Here is a 15,172-nt window from a genome sequence, read left to right on the forward strand (position 1 = left end):
TAATATACATACACATTTTACTAATATTTCATATATTTTATAATTTTTATTTCACGGAATATATATACACTTTATTGAAAGCCACGAATATTGTATGGTAGATAGATGAATAAATGAATTTCAAAATATGTAATTCCATCTTATTTGCAGAATGGCTTACTAGGCATAATTTTTTGTTGTTAGCTAATGGGTTTTTAGGAAATATTAGCTACTGCTGTTAGAAAGTATATTCTTAATCAAGTGCCAGTATTTGCTCAGTTCCCTTTTTAAGTTCACAGAGTGGTTATTCGCAGTTACATACCTCTGTTTTCAGTTACATCTGAACAATAGTTAGGTATGACTATAACATATAAAGAACATTTAGTTGCTACATATTTACAGCTTTATAAATCCCAGTAGGTGGTTTGATGGCTCCAACCAATTGATCGACATGGTGATGCTATGTAGTAAATTGGTAAATTGGTGCATGATACGGAGGCTTGATTCTCCTCGCCAAGGTCAGCAGACCAGTGTTATGATGTGTGGTGAATCGACTTTTAATTTGGATGCAGATGAAGTCGTACAGCTTGGTGAACAAAGACCTGTCATAGTTTTATTTGTCAGCTCAAAGGTGATGACATATGATGGTTAGTATGTTTATATGATCGACTTGTGGATGGAACATTTACGTTTCTCAATATATGTTTTGTCACGTCCATGGGCTATGCCTCTCTATTCTACAGGGCTGGGTATTAATTGCAGTGTTGCATGCCATTAGTAAATCAACAAGGGCCTATCAGATACCGATAACTTCTGTAACAGGTGTGTTCATTTTCTTGCATTGTTTCTCCATCCATGGTGCTATTTTGTATGTCATGAACAGATGTTTTGATATTACCTCATGTCTTTTACTTGCAGAATGCATGAAAAGTTCTCTCATGTTGAGTGTATTAATCTCAGCTGGTCAGAAAATGCAATATATGCTTTTTGTGGTTCGGTTGGATTGCTCTCTCAGCTTTTATATGACTACGTATAGATAGTTGAGCTGCGGGTACTTATCTGGTTTGGTTAATTCGTGTAGAGTTGGATGTTATGTATTATATATTTCTATGTCCCTGTCTATTTATTTGATGTCCCATGCATTTCCATACTTTGTATATATGACTTATCTACCGTCCAACTGGCCAAAACTATTTGTCCTACGAAATCTATGCAAATGCTGCATTTTCTAAGTTGATCTTTAACGTTATCACAGGCTAATCCCATAACTGCTTGCAGGTGATTCATAGGTTACATAGATGATGTTGTATTTGATCATCACCGCTGGCTTGTACCGAGGAAGCTCTCGATCCACCCATGGATTTTCTGGGATTTTAAATAAGTCACAGTCAAGTATAAGTTCCATCAGATTCTCCACCATCTTCTGGAATTTTACCAGACCAGCTTACTGAATATGAAAATAATCTGGACAATTCTTCCTTGGACAAAGCCAACCTTTTATCAGATGCAGCATTAAAAGAGCCTAAAGTATGTTTCTCTTCCTTTGCCTTTGAAGCATGTGATTTACTCACGATGGCCTAGATAGATTATTAGTCATATTTTTAATATATTGGTATTACCATTGGTTCTCACTTTTTGTTCCATTTCCAGAATTGCATTTCTAGCTTGGCTGGTGAGGTGAGGTGAGGTGAGATATTGCATTGACTCAGGTTCTTAGTATGGTTTTTCACTGCCTAATTTATATCAATTAGCTTATATGCCTCTATATTTATCCTTTTTTAGTTGGTCTTTTTAAAGTTCTTCTTTAGAAGCTGTTTTTATCGCTTGTGGCGATCTTTATATATCCCTTTTGTGAAGTTCTCCCTATCATTTCCGACCCCTGTGTGTTGGTCATACTATGCTTTTCTCAAATTAGCTTCTCGCTGCCTATGTAATCAAGTTAGTTAGTTAGTTATATTCGCTCCCGTTGCCATGCTGTGTAGCTTAAAACAAGCCCAGCTTTTAGACTGCAGCACACGTGCGGACGTGCTCTACAGAAATCCGCGCAACCCATCCAACGTCCAGAGACAGTATGAACATATCTTGTTTCAGTGGTTCATTACAGATTGTATGAGTTACTTATTGTGAATTATGTATTGTTATATCTGCCATATTAGCTTGTTGTTTTAGTGTCCTTTACTTATTGGTGTCTGCATTACGCCAAAATATAGGTTTACAAACTTAAAAATGTGAGACCAAATGGAATAAAGACGCAGAATGATATAAATACATGAGACATATCCAGGGTTTAAATGGTCGTAATATGGATCTGTTCATGCCCCATCCCAGTGTGTTGCCAATATGGACAATTATTGTTTGATCGGAGAAAAATAGTTCACTCATAGTGTCCATTTTTTTCTTCTTCTCAGCATGACTCATGTATAATTGTTGTCAAAGTGGATGTAGATCTCATAAAAAGCTCAATACGTATTCTACTTATAATGATATGTAGTAAATCAGGTTAACTTTGATTTTTTGTCCTAGCTGATGGAACCAGCCGCTCCATTTTGTTTGTAGGCCTAATGAAACAAATATGATTTGTATTTGAGCCCCCACTGCTGTGATTTACTCCATGCTACACGGCCAAGTAAATAGAAACTGTTGTCTCTATGCATCATTCTTCTGCTTACATATTACTGTGGCTCTTAAGTTCTTTCATCGTCACATTTAGCGCGTCTTTATTTTTTTTATAGGTGGTACCAAACCAGACATGATACTGTGGTACTCCAGGATACTGTCAGAAAGGTTAGTTAAACTTCAGACCTACTGATGCTATTAGTTACTCTATCTTGCTGTCCGTGTTGGTGTTCCATACCCTTTGTAGGATATTATGATTCATGAAAGTTAGGTAGGAAAACACTAAGTTGGCATGTTGCTTACAGAAAACAAGCTTCACAACAAACTAAGTTTGATCTATGTGATTTTTGCAAAGTCACCAACGGACAATCTCTTTATTACTATTAACAGCAACAATATGGTATGCCACCGACCGAGAGCTCCAATGAGAACCACCCGCCAGTTCCACATGTTGTGAAGATCCCTTGCAAGTTAATATTTGGTATTATGTTACATGACCTGGGTCTTCCAGATGCAAGATACACCTCCCATACACATGAAGATGACGAAGTGTCAGCCATCGTCACCTATTACGGTCCTTCGGAGATACCAGGGAAATTGCTTCAGCAGTTCAAAATTGGAGGAGCTCCAGCTGCTGATTTTGAGACGGCAGAAGATTCTGCTGCTAGGGAAAGTATCAGACACATCGAAACAACCGAAGACGTGGAGGTAGAAGATCTTCATTATGGTGAGTTAAAAGGTGTGATGAAGAGCTACAAAGCCCTTCTTCTGAGATCGATAAAAGGAAAAAAGAGCAATCCAAACTCATTCAGTATCTCACTACCCACCGAAGTAATAGCCTGTACAGCAGCTTCAGATTTTGAAATGTAAAGCTCTACTTCTGATCTTCTATTATAGTTCATACCTACCAAACAGATCCCCATTTTGTCTTCCATAAGCAAGATGGTTGCCCTACAGGCGCTCTCCACAGCATCAGTTTGAGAACATGATTCTGGCCCAACAATATTGACATTGGCGGTCAGGTTGTCACCATAGTTCTGCCTTCGAATAAGAGTTGTCTCACAGACATATAGTTTGGTCCCGACAGAAGTAACACTAAATATAGGTTCAGGCCATCCAAGAGAATTCATCATCTCGCACAGGATGGTCTTCATGGACAGACCTATCTCGCGTGCAATAACTCCTTTATAGTAAACAGCCTACAAACAGAAGGACTTCATGTGTGCAGACGGTTTCGGACCCAAAAGGGCAAATATTTCCTGGCGATGGCAGTCTCCGATTCTTCGTACCTGAAAGTTTTCTTATCTCTTTTCTTCCATCCTTTCAAGGTTCTTATGTACAATTACACCGATAACCATGGATGCAAGCTGGGTCTTCGATGTGTACACGTCTGTATCTTTGTTTGTGCATCCTTCTATTTTAATGTGTTGGCTACAAAATAGAATAACAAACATGGTGCACTTTTTGTTTTTTTACATCTTTACTATTAATGTGAAACCTACGATGTCACACTTTCCGTGATGTCACACTTCCATCTATTTACCTAAGAAATGCCACCGCAATCAAATTATTTAACTGTGAAGCACGAGTTGTTATCGGAAACAAACATCTAACAAACCCTTCCGCAGCGCAAATTCTCCCCTAAATATCTCCCTTGTGCGAAGTGTCCCCTAACAAACTTATCGCGTAAATAACTTGGAAAAAACAATTGAGGGGGCGGATAATTGCATGATCTACTCACGCATGACTCGCTCTACTCCCCCGTTTTCTTAATGACGGAGATGGGGTAGGTGAGCGTGCGCACAGTCGGGGACGAGGCCGTGCCTTGGGCGGGGTTGAGCTCGACGATCTCCAGGGTGGAGGAGCGCTTGATCTCCTGCGGGTCATGGGAGCAGCCGGAGAGGCGGAAGGTGGCGAGGTCGTCACGCGTGCGAGTGGTGGGGTAGAGATTCTCGATCCAGCAACTAGCTCCGAGGATGTGTTCTGTTGTGGAGAGGTGCCATGCTTGCGGTGGGATGTCGTCAATCTCTAGGTCGACGTGGTACTCGAAGTGGCCGGAGCCGGCGTGAGCCAGTTTGCACCAGGGGCGGACCGAGAGGCAGAACCCGGGCCCGTTGATGAAGTGGTCGCCGGCCATCCAATCCAGAGCCTCCTTGGAGTGGAAGATGATGAGGAAATCTTCCGGGTGATGCAGGTGAACTGTGAACTCGCCGTCGCGCAGCTCGAAGGAGTCGCATAGGACATTCTCCACCTCCCTCGCCATGAGCACCGACCTGGTGCCAGTGATGGAGGCGACCATGGAGCGGCGCAGGGCCTCCTCGGCGCGCTCCATCTCCACCGTCCGCGACCGGATGACGCGCGATGACACGGCATCCGTAGCCGCTGGCGTGGGGGGCGCGCGCGATGGGGCGGCGGTGTCGGCGGCCGAAGGGGCCTGCCTGGGCGCAGCGGCACGCGAAGGAGGATCACGTGCTGGGCGCGGAGCCGTCCTTGGCGCGGATAATCATGGCCTGGATATCGCCCTCGTTGTGTTCCGTCCAATAGGCCTACGAATCACCGGACGTCAGACGAATGACACTGCAGAGCGAGACACTGAGAGAGCAAACGTACCGGGTCTTCCATCATCGGGGCAGATGGTGTCATTTCCTCAAACATGGTGCAGTCCACCGGCATGCTCTCCTCCGGGACTTGTCCCGTCTTTTGTGTCACGGCCGGGCACGAGTCACCGCTCCTCGGCGTCCGGTTCAGGGCGGGAACCGGAGCCCCATAAAACTGGACCGACGCAGCGCTGGAGGCAAACCGCGACTGCCGCGTGGACCTGCGAGGGTGCAGGCGTTCGAGGACGCATGGACCTGCGAGGGTGCAAGCGTTCCAGCCCACGGAGACTTACCGAGCTCACCGACGAGGCCGGTAGAGCGACGCCCACGATCCTCTCTTGCTTGATGAAGAGCATGGCCTCCGCTAGGCTCGGATGGAGGCCATGATGGAGGCCTACGTGGACGTCGGCTTTCACCTGCATCTGCCACGCCATTTGGGCAGCGGCCTGCGCCTCCTGGGCTACCGCCACCGTTGCATTCCTCTCCTTCAAAATCTTGTGCCGGCTGCGAAGCTTCGCGGCCTCGACGCCTTTCTTCTCCTTCGATAGAAGCTTCTTTGGCGCCTTTGGCTTAGCTTCCCGGCCGCCGGTGGCGGCACGCTTTGAGTCGGCTGGAGATGCGGTCTCCATTAGGGTTGTGGTGGTGGCTATGGGGGAGTTCGAGGCAGTGGCTGCGAGGGTTTCCTCGGAATCCATGGTGGCTGCGGCAACGAGGACGTCCATCACAATGGGCTAGAGTGTTGGCGCCGGTCAACTTTGATATTTTAGGCTGGGAATGGCTACCGGCGGGAATGTTAGTGGCGTCCGAGCCACAGACGCGCAGGTCCTACATGAGATTCGGTGGACATTCGGCGACGCGCAACATCCATTCAACGCATATTTAGGCAGTGTTGACAGCCCGATCACTATGTGTTGGGCCTGCTCCCAGACACATTTTTCGACTGTGCGGACGCAAACAACTACTAAACGTCCATTTGCGTCGCCCCCATTGGAGATTCCCTTACCCATATGAATTTTTCCCATAGCCTTGACTTTTCCCTATTCTTACTTTTTTTTTCTTGAATCCTTTGAATCACTTGGTATGAAGGGAGTATTTACGTTTTCAGTTGTCTCGGTAAATACACTATATTTTTTTTGGATACACAATAACATTTTATTTGAAGTTTGTGAATGTTTAATATAATATACATACACATTTTACTGATATTTCATATATTTTATATTTTTAATTGCACGGAATATACATACACTTTATTGAAAGCCACGAATATTGTATGGTAGATAGATGAATAAATGAATTTCAAACATATGTAGACATTTATTTCGAAATTCCTATGAATCAAACATGGCCCTAAATTTGTATGGTTTTTAAGGGATCTGATCGGCGAACGAAATCGAAAAAAAAAGTGTAAAACAGGCGGTTATTTAACACTTTTGGAACGTTGAATCTGGTAGAGACCCGGAGCGGAAGGGAGACACTCACGCCGATACGGAACTCGGAAAGATTCTGTGGAGAATGCAGGACGCATGCTCGAGGTACGAACTCTTCCCAATCTCTCTGCCAAAATGCATGATACTCACCATTACGCACACCTCCAAATCGAATCCCGTTCCGATCCAAAATTTCCCCACCCACTTCCGCCTTCCTCCCACCAGCACCAGGGATTGCGCCGGCGGTTCGTCGTCGCCGGCGCGCTCCAGCACTCACGGCCGCTGCAGGAAGGACGGAGAGCTCTGCGGAGTCTTCCGTCGTCGTCCTCCACCAGGGCACGGGCCGGCCAGGGATGGCACCCGCAGGGTATGGGTACGGGTAGAGCCATCCCATACCCGTACCCGTCACCTTTATTCTTACCCGTTACCCGTACCCATACCCGTCAACGGGTACAAGTTTTTCCCATACCCGTCACCCGACAGGGTAAATGGGTACCCGCGGGTAAAAATACCCGCGCTTACAACACATTAAATTGATTTAAAAAATATGATAAGAGGTGAAATGATCCTAAATAGGGGTCTAATCATCACTAACCTACCAACGATTGTGAGACCGGGGAGCGTGAGGTTCAGCCTAGCAACATGAAGGCATGATTAGGGAAAAATTAAGTAGTTTAGAATATTGCAGTGACCTATTTGTTAATTTTAGATGGGTACATGGGTACGCGGGTATGGGTTCTATGATCTCATACCCGTACCCACTCTACCCGATGGGTATGATATTTTCCCATTTACAAACCCATGGGTAATATGTTGTCCCAAACCCGTACTCCTATTGGGTTTTTACCCGGCGGGTACGTGGGTCATGGGTACCCATTGCCATCCCTAGGGCCGGCGGTTTGTCGCTGCCGCCTGCATTCACCGCCGCTAGAGGAGGAGGGAGCGCGACCTCCTATCCTAGGCGGCGGCGGCAATGCCACGCTTCCGACCCCGCTCCCCTTCTTTCCACGACCACGGCCCCTCACCCGGCTATCAGCTGCTGGACGAATTCAAGGATCGTCTGGGCTCGGAGACGCTCAGTCCGGAGCTTGCGCACCAACTGTTCGGCAAATTGCTTCGTCAACCCGTCAAGGTACCAGGACGCGCGCTCAACGGCTTTTCGCCGCCCTCGCGCGTGCCCCGCCCTCCATCGCCTGCCCCGATGGCCCTGCCCTGGCCATCGCCCTCTTCAAACAAATGGCCCGAGCAGGCCAACGTGTGGTGACGGCACGCACCGTTCACACATACAACATACTGATTGATTGCTGCCACCGTGCACGCCGCCCGGACCTAGGGCCTGCCTTCTTCGGCCACCTCCTCAAGACAGGCATCACCGCGGACGTTGTCACCTTCAGCGGCTTATTCAAATGCCTCTGTGACATGAAGCGAACGGAGGAGGCTCTGGACGTGCTGCTCCACAGGATGCCCGGCGATCTGCCTAATGTCATTTCCTACTCAATAATTCTCAAGGGCTTCTGCAACAACGGGAGGAGCCAGCGTGCGCTTGACCTGCTCCGGATGATGACCAAAAAAGGATCTGACCACTCTCCCGACGTGGTTTCATACAACACGGTAATTGATGGCTTCTTGAAGGAGGGTGAAATAAGCAAAGCTTTGGATCTATTCCATGAAATGAAACAGCAGGGGGTTGTGCCTAATGTGGTGGTATATAGTTCCATTATTGATGGGCATTGCAAAGCAAGAGCAATGGACAAGGCAGAGGGGGTCCTTCGGCAAATGGTTGATAATGGTGTTCGGCCGGATACGGTGACATATAACAGCCTGATTCATGGATATTCCACTTCGGGCCAGTTGGAAGAAGTCGCTAGGTTGTTGGAAGAAATGAGAACTCAAGGTATCATGTGGGACGTTTTTACTTGCAACTCATTCATGGACTATCTTTGCAAGACCGGAAGAATCAAAGAAGCTGCAGAATTATTTTATTCCATGGCTGAGAAGGGCCACAAACCCGATGTTGTCTCATACGGGATTATGCTTCATGGTTATGCTACACAAGGATCCCTTGTTGATATGAATGATTTCCGTGAGCAGATGGTACGAGACGGAGTTGTACCCAGTCTCAGTGTTTACACCATACTGATTGGTGCATATGCTAAGTGCGGAAAGATGGACGCAGCAATACTTGTCTTCGAAGATATGTTGAAGCATGGTGTGAACCCTGACCAGGTCACATATTTGATTGTGATAGCTGCATTTTGCAGAATGGGCAGGATGGATGATGCCATGGACAAATTCAGTGAGATGATTGATATGGGAGTACCACATGACACAGGTGTTTACGAGTGCATGATCAAGGGTTACTTTAGACAAGGTGATTTGGTGAAAGCCAACGAATTGTTTACCGAAATGAAGAACAAGGGTATTCGTCGTACCTAGAAGAACCCAACAATAGTTAGGGTGGATTGTGAGCTGGCTGATTGGGTATTTTCATGTATAATTCCTTGTGTCCAAGATTGCTTCATACTTCATATATGATGGACAACAAGAGCTTTGGGTGAGCCTTGCTATGTTTGTGTCGTTCCAAAAGACTGAATTATTGATAACATGTGAGGTATTGGTGTCCATCAGGGAGAAAGAGAGCACCAAACACTACAGTTGGTCATTCCTCATGAAGCTATAGTATTGGGTCAATTGATTTATATGATATTATTAGCTGGGTGTTTCTTGGTAGCACATTGCTGTGAGGATGATATTGTATTAGCCATTATTCTTATGCTTGTATGTATCATTTTACATATCCTGACCTTGTTATGACTTTGAGCGCTGAGAAAAGCATGTAAAGTGCGTCCAATGATCTGGCTAACGGTTTAGAAGGGGTTACTGGGCCATTTTATTTTTTATTTATATTTTTTCTTCATTTTACCAGCCTTATGAATAGAAATCTGAGGATACCACAAAAACTAAATTCACTTTGCCACCGTTTGCACTGGTTTTGTGTCAGATTTCCTAAATATCTTTCCAGAGCTTTTAGCTACCACTGTAATAACAAATGGAGTCAATAATAATGTACTTGTCATACCAAATATTTCCACATGACAAAACTAAACACTTATGTACATGGTAGCATCCAAAAATAAGGAAATCTGATCACTCAAATCGTGATCATCATGCGCTTTGAATAACCGAGACCAAAGTTATCAAAACGAGAATCTATATATGCTGATCACAAAGATTGATGTCATCTAGTTTGATGGAAGTATAGCCATTTAAATCGAATCAGTGTGTACAATCATCTGCAGCCCTATACTACACGAGTATCAGAACAACTTTCACGATCCCACTCACAGCTTATGAGTTACAACACCTGAAGCTGATGGGAATGGTAGATAATATAAGAAAATATGCTGATACAACAGGCTACTTCAGCCTAGTTATAACTGAAGAATCTATCACAACTCCAGCTTGGAGTATACTGCCAGATTAAAAGGCTACTCTAGCATAGTTTAGTCATTGTAATCAATTAATGAATCTTCGAGCTCGCAACTCAGATGGTCTGAGTCTTAGGCAACTATTTGCACTGCAGCTGTCTCTGCAATGGCTTTGAACTCCATGTCAGCTCTTGTATAGTAGTAGGGAAGATCACTGTAGGCTTCCTCTTGCTCTCCTCTAGGTATGGGAAGTCCTCTGTGAAGTGCAGGCCACGGCTCTCCCGCCTCGCGAGCGCGCTCTTCACTACCAGCTTTGCACAACAAAAGAGGTTCCTCATTTCGCAGGCCTCGATCCCCACCGTGGTGGGCTTCCAGCCCCTCCTGAATAAAAATTGCTCCCACTCTGACTCCAAATCACCAATCTTCCATTCCGCATTCTTCAGCCGGTTCGTTGACCGCACTATACCAACATACTCCCACATTATGGATTGCAGCTCCATCCTGGTCTTCCTTGTCCTATCAATGATGTCAGAGAGTGAACTGTCCCTAATAGAGATAGGGAGCACAGGACGAGCCCATTTCGCCGCGAGGCAAGGGTCAGCATCCACATCGACCATGTGATCGATAGAGGGCTGCACTGCTCTCTGAGCAAATACCAATGCTTCCAGCAATGAGTTGCTTGCTAGACGATTAGCCCCATGCAATCCAGTGCAAGCAACCTCACCAGCAACATATAAGCCTTTCACACTTGTCTCCCCCTGTAAGCCAGCCCGAACACCACCGCACATGTAATGAGCTGCTGGAACGACAGGTATGGGCTGCCGTGTGATGTCCAGACCATGCCGCAGGCATTCAGCTGCAATGTTGGGAAAATGAGCAAGAATTTTCTCTCTTGGCTTGTGGCTGATGTCCAGAAGGACATACTTCTCTCCACGCTTCTTCAGTTGATCATCTATGCTTCTTGCGACCACGTCTCTCGGCGCCAACTCTGCACGGTCATCATATAAAGGCATAAATCTCTCCATGGATTGATTATAGAGAATTCCTCCATCTCCTCTGACTGCTTCTGTTACAAGAAATGCATTATCTCTTGTTTTAGCTGGTTTTACTGGGAGGCCTTCGTCTGCTAGTGCAGTTGGATGGAACTGCACAAACCTGCCATTGCAAAATAGCAACATTTTATTATCTAACTCCAGAGTTCTGTATACGAACGGAAGTGGAATGAAGAAAATAAAGGAACTGAGATCAATTAACTCCAGATTCTGTATACAAATAAAGTTACGAAAGTGGAATGAAGAAAAATAAGGGAACTGAGATCAATACATTGCTACTAGTGCAAAACTGATCAGGGAAGCAACCCGTTCAAAAAAAAAGATGGGAAGCATGGGTCAGTAATTCAGTTAACACGGAATAAATATGCATCAAAACAGCGGAAAACTCACTCCATATTGGATATCACAGCTTGAGCGCGATGACACATTGCGATTCCATCCCCAGTAGCCACCTGAAACATTGAGATTTAAAAAGTCTTAGGAAAATCGTGAGCGTTGCATAAATAACCTATTTCATGTGAAAGGCAAATCAGATGATATGTCACAGTCATATGTCCATCTATCTTAGACCATTTAAAAACTATGTTGTAATTTAAGACATCAGATAAATAGAGACGCATTAAAGAAAATCCACCATATTCAGAGATAACAAAGAACGGGTGCTTAAAGTACCGGTGGATTGGTTGTTGTGGGATATATATGGCCAGCTCCTCCAGATGCAAGCAATGTTACTTTTGAGATGAAACGGACTACCTGTATATGACATATTATGATAAGACCCATGTGATCTAGCTTGAAGTAATCTTTGATGAAAATGGTAAGTAACCTGGAAATGAAAAACATGACAAGAGGGAAAAATAAGGATACTGAGGAGGATGTAAGAATTCCAGTTGATGTACCTTTTGAGCTTTGGTGTCCAATGAATCCACTCCATAACAATATATTTCGCCATTGTTCTGCGGTAAAACACTTCACTTCAGACACTGTGGTTCGAATGGAAACTCCAATATGAGGTGCTAATTGTGCATTTGTACATAGCAAACACATTTCCATTTATGGAACATGAACTGTTGTTTGGGTCATTGGGTAACTCAGTCAAAACAACCCATGAAGTTGAATGTGACTGGAACGAAATAAATGAAAGATGAAAAATTGGAGCAAAAAACAAGGCGACAACTTGTCAAGCCAAGTAGTGCCACATCAAATCTAGGAAAGGTGTCTTACAGTTTATTTAGCATTACTAAAAAACATTTAAAGGTTGCACTTAATATGTCACTATCGACAAACATTTGGAAACCAACAGGACATCTATCACCAGTACCTTGTCACTTCCAAGTCTGTTTCCTGAAAACAAAGCAGTTCAATGACAAGACTTCAGTTTTTTGGCTACGGAGTACTTTATTCGACGAGTTGTTGCTTGTCAAGTCACTATAAGGAAATGGTTATTCAGTCTTTTTTTTTGACAATTTTGGTTATTCAGCCTTAAGCAGAAAATGACCAATCCCCAACAATTTCATCCAGCCAAGTCCACTAGCAGCTTGTATAAAATATTACGAGTAACTATTGCCACGTACTCTTACCAGGTGCCAACCAATATTCAGTCCAGTTTTTGGTTTCATGTGGTCTTATTAGTCTGAAGGATAGCACCTAATTAACGGTCAAGTTTCCAAAGTAATAGCGGAAAAAATGGAAACACATGCATGCACATAGATGCAACAAATGGAGGTGAACAACATTATTAGCAAAAAGAAGGTACTATCCATCAAATAATCAACAGTATAATTACACACAAGGTTTGACGATGAAACAAGACGCAGCATATGAATCAGCAAATGAATGCATAAGAAGCATAAATACCAACCTGACAGGTCAACAGATCAATTGCATAGTGATGGCCAAACAAAGAAATGTTTTCATCATTTTCAACCGCCTGAAGCAGTGCTCTTTCGATCTCTCTTCCTGTCATATCAGCGGAGTGCACTATTCTGTTATGAGAATGTCCACCTTCCCTTGCAAGGTGCAGCCTGCCATCTTCGCCATGGTCAAATGAAGCACCCATGGCTATTAGCTCTTTGACACGCTCTGGACCTTCTGTGCATACAATCTGATGAGGAAGGAGGTTATTGATCAAGAAGAATGAATTAATGTTCATCACAGGTAAGGATCCATTCACCCGTATAATGACAGACAAGAAAGCAACCATTGCGCTCATGACAGATGCTGGACTTACTCTGACGGTCTCTTCATCACAGAGATAAGCCCCAGCAACAATCGTATCTTGCATATGGCTTTCCACGGAATCCGAGGGGCATAGAACGGCACTGACACCTCCTTGTGCGTAGTTGGTGTTGCTCTCATGAGGCTCTGCTTTGGTAATGATAGCCACAGAGCCGTGCTTGGAAACTTCCAGAGCGTACCTGAGGCCAGCAACCCCGCTGCCGATGACCACAAAATCAAAATATCTCGTGGTATCATCTTGCAAGCGTGAGAGGGCAGATGCTCTGATGGAGCCGACCCTGTGCCGCGCATGCTGCTGCTGGGGAACACTGACGGCCTTCGCGCCCACGAAACGGGGGATACTGCAGAATCTGCAACATGACCAGCATGCTGTCATCATCAGCTTAAAGTTTGGTTGATAATGGTATTGCCTTTTCAAGAAAGAACTCATTTAAACAAAACAAAAAAACACGGAGAAAAGAATGAGGAGGATTTTTAGAAGTTGAAAGTTTGAGCAGCTTGGATGGTAAACATGGCTCCAAGTCGTACATAACAATTTCAGACGGCAGGCCATGGAATTACAACAAGCATACGACCATCTGAAAAAGTAGTATACTGCAGAGTAGTGGTTGTGAGAGCGGGGGACTTGACCTGGAGATCTCAAGCTGGGCGCACGTTCTGAAGGACAGAGGAGGCAGGCCAGACGGGTGCATGCGTGCTCTCTGCGCATGCATCGCCCCCTGCTGGAAGCCAGCAGCGCCGCCCATCAGTTTGGCCATCCCGGCGCCGGCTCTGCACAGCACGGAGATTAACCATGAAGGATCTAACGAAAGAAAGAAAGCAGAGCATCCAGAGGGAAATCGGGAATGGCAAGGTTACAAGAACTGGGCAGAAGATGGTGATTAAAAAAGACCACCGGGAAGATCTATGGGGAAAACAAAACATTAAAGAAGGGTACCTATAGAAAGATCTGATCGCGCGGTTCAAGAAACGAGCCGCCGGCCGAGGTGGGGGGAGGAACGGGACGGGCAGTCGCGTGAGGCTCCAATGGCGTGGAGGAGGAGGCTAGAAATCCAGCGGCGCGGCGGTCACGCCCTTTGGGCCTCCGAAGGAGCTGTGCGGAGGCGGGCGAGAGCGATGGAGCGCGCGCGTGCGTGCGTGCGGAGGAGAGGGAAACAGCAGCGCGAGAGGAGAGACCAGTTGGGCGGCTTTGGGGAGTTGGGAGGGAGAAAGAGACGAGCAGCAAATTGAACGAAAAAGGCAAGCGAAAGGCGAGGAAAATTCCTCGCACCCCGAGGAGCCACCCCTCGCCGTCGCCGCCGCCGGCGTCGTGCGGATTCGATTTCAGAGATTTTCTCTCTTTTCCGCCTTTCTGAACCGATCGCTCACGTACAGTCCATTTCTTTTCCAAGTGGGGCTCACCAACCGACGGAAGGAGGAAGTCAGCCCACTCTGAGCAAAGCGAGCGCACATGCCCCCGATCGACCGTCCCTAGAGCACCTTTTTTCTTTCCTAAAATAACAATATACGGAGTCGGAAATGGTGAATGGAACCTGGGTACGCGCGCACCCGTTTACGTAAAGTTCAAAATAATGCTATTTAAAAGTTTCAAAAAAATGTGAAGTAAAATTTTGCATGTATATACTATGTTGATACTTACTCGTGTGTGTTTTCACGGAAAAATACCATTGTATGTGACCTACACAAAAATGACAAAATGCAAATTCCTATTCATGTGAATAGTACAAATTCCTGTTCACTATTCTCATTTGGACATTTTGTCATTTTTATGCAGGCCACACACAATGGTTTTTTTTCGTGAAAACTTACACGAGTAAGTATCAACATAATAT

General features: G+C 45.2%; 2 protein-coding genes and 1 pseudogene across 7 annotated transcripts; 2 read left to right on the forward strand and 1 right to left on the reverse strand.

Moving 5' to 3' along the window:
• Positions 1-236: 236 nt before the first annotated feature.
• On the forward strand, positions 237-1,669 carry LOC124686027. 5 transcript variants are annotated; one of them, XR_006997694.1, is made up of 3 exons: positions 237-801; positions 1,269-1,506; positions 1,630-1,669. XR_006997694.1 is itself a non-coding variant. In XM_047220035.1 (3 exons), exons 1-3 carry the CDS (start codon positions 431-433, stop codon positions 1,266-1,268), a joined length of 270 nt encoding a protein of 89 aa, XP_047075991.1. In that variant the 5' UTR covers positions 237-430; the 3' UTR covers positions 1,269-1,622. The 5 variants fall into 5 exon arrangements, 2 of the variants coding, with proteins under 2 accessions (XP_047075991.1, XP_047075990.1); XR_006997695.1 differs by lacking the exon at positions 1,630-1,669 and having other exon boundaries at positions 237-626; positions 723-801; positions 1,269-1,622; XM_047220035.1 differs by lacking the exon at positions 1,630-1,669 and having other exon boundaries at positions 237-610; positions 723-801; positions 1,258-1,622.
• A 5,926-nt stretch (positions 1,670-7,595) lies between these two features.
• Positions 7,596-9,075, forward strand: LOC124689273 (annotated as a pseudogene).
• A 741-nt stretch (positions 9,076-9,816) lies between these two features.
• Positions 9,817-14,456, reverse strand: LOC124691355 (L-aspartate oxidase, chloroplastic). Of its 2 annotated transcripts, none has more exons than XM_047224640.1 (8): positions 14,278-14,456; positions 13,971-14,111; positions 13,303-13,690; positions 12,964-13,206; positions 12,002-12,058; positions 11,775-11,855; positions 11,493-11,554; positions 9,817-11,205 (listed from the first exon to the last, which is right to left on the reverse strand). In XM_047224640.1, exons 2-8 carry the CDS (start codon positions 14,096-14,098, stop codon positions 10,191-10,193), a joined length of 1,974 nt encoding a protein of 657 aa, XP_047080596.1. In that variant the 5' UTR covers positions 14,099-14,111; positions 14,278-14,456; the 3' UTR covers positions 9,817-10,190. The 2 variants fall into 2 exon arrangements, with proteins under 2 accessions (XP_047080596.1, XP_047080597.1); XM_047224641.1 differs by having other exon boundaries at positions 13,333-13,690; positions 14,278-14,453.
• Positions 14,457-15,172: the final 716 nt, after the last annotated feature.

Source organism: Lolium rigidum, chromosome 2 (genome assembly GCF_022539505.1).
Source record: "Lolium rigidum isolate FL_2022 chromosome 2, APGP_CSIRO_Lrig_0.1, whole genome shotgun sequence".
In the NCBI taxonomy this organism is placed as follows: Eukaryota; Viridiplantae; Streptophyta; class Magnoliopsida; order Poales; family Poaceae; genus Lolium; species Lolium rigidum.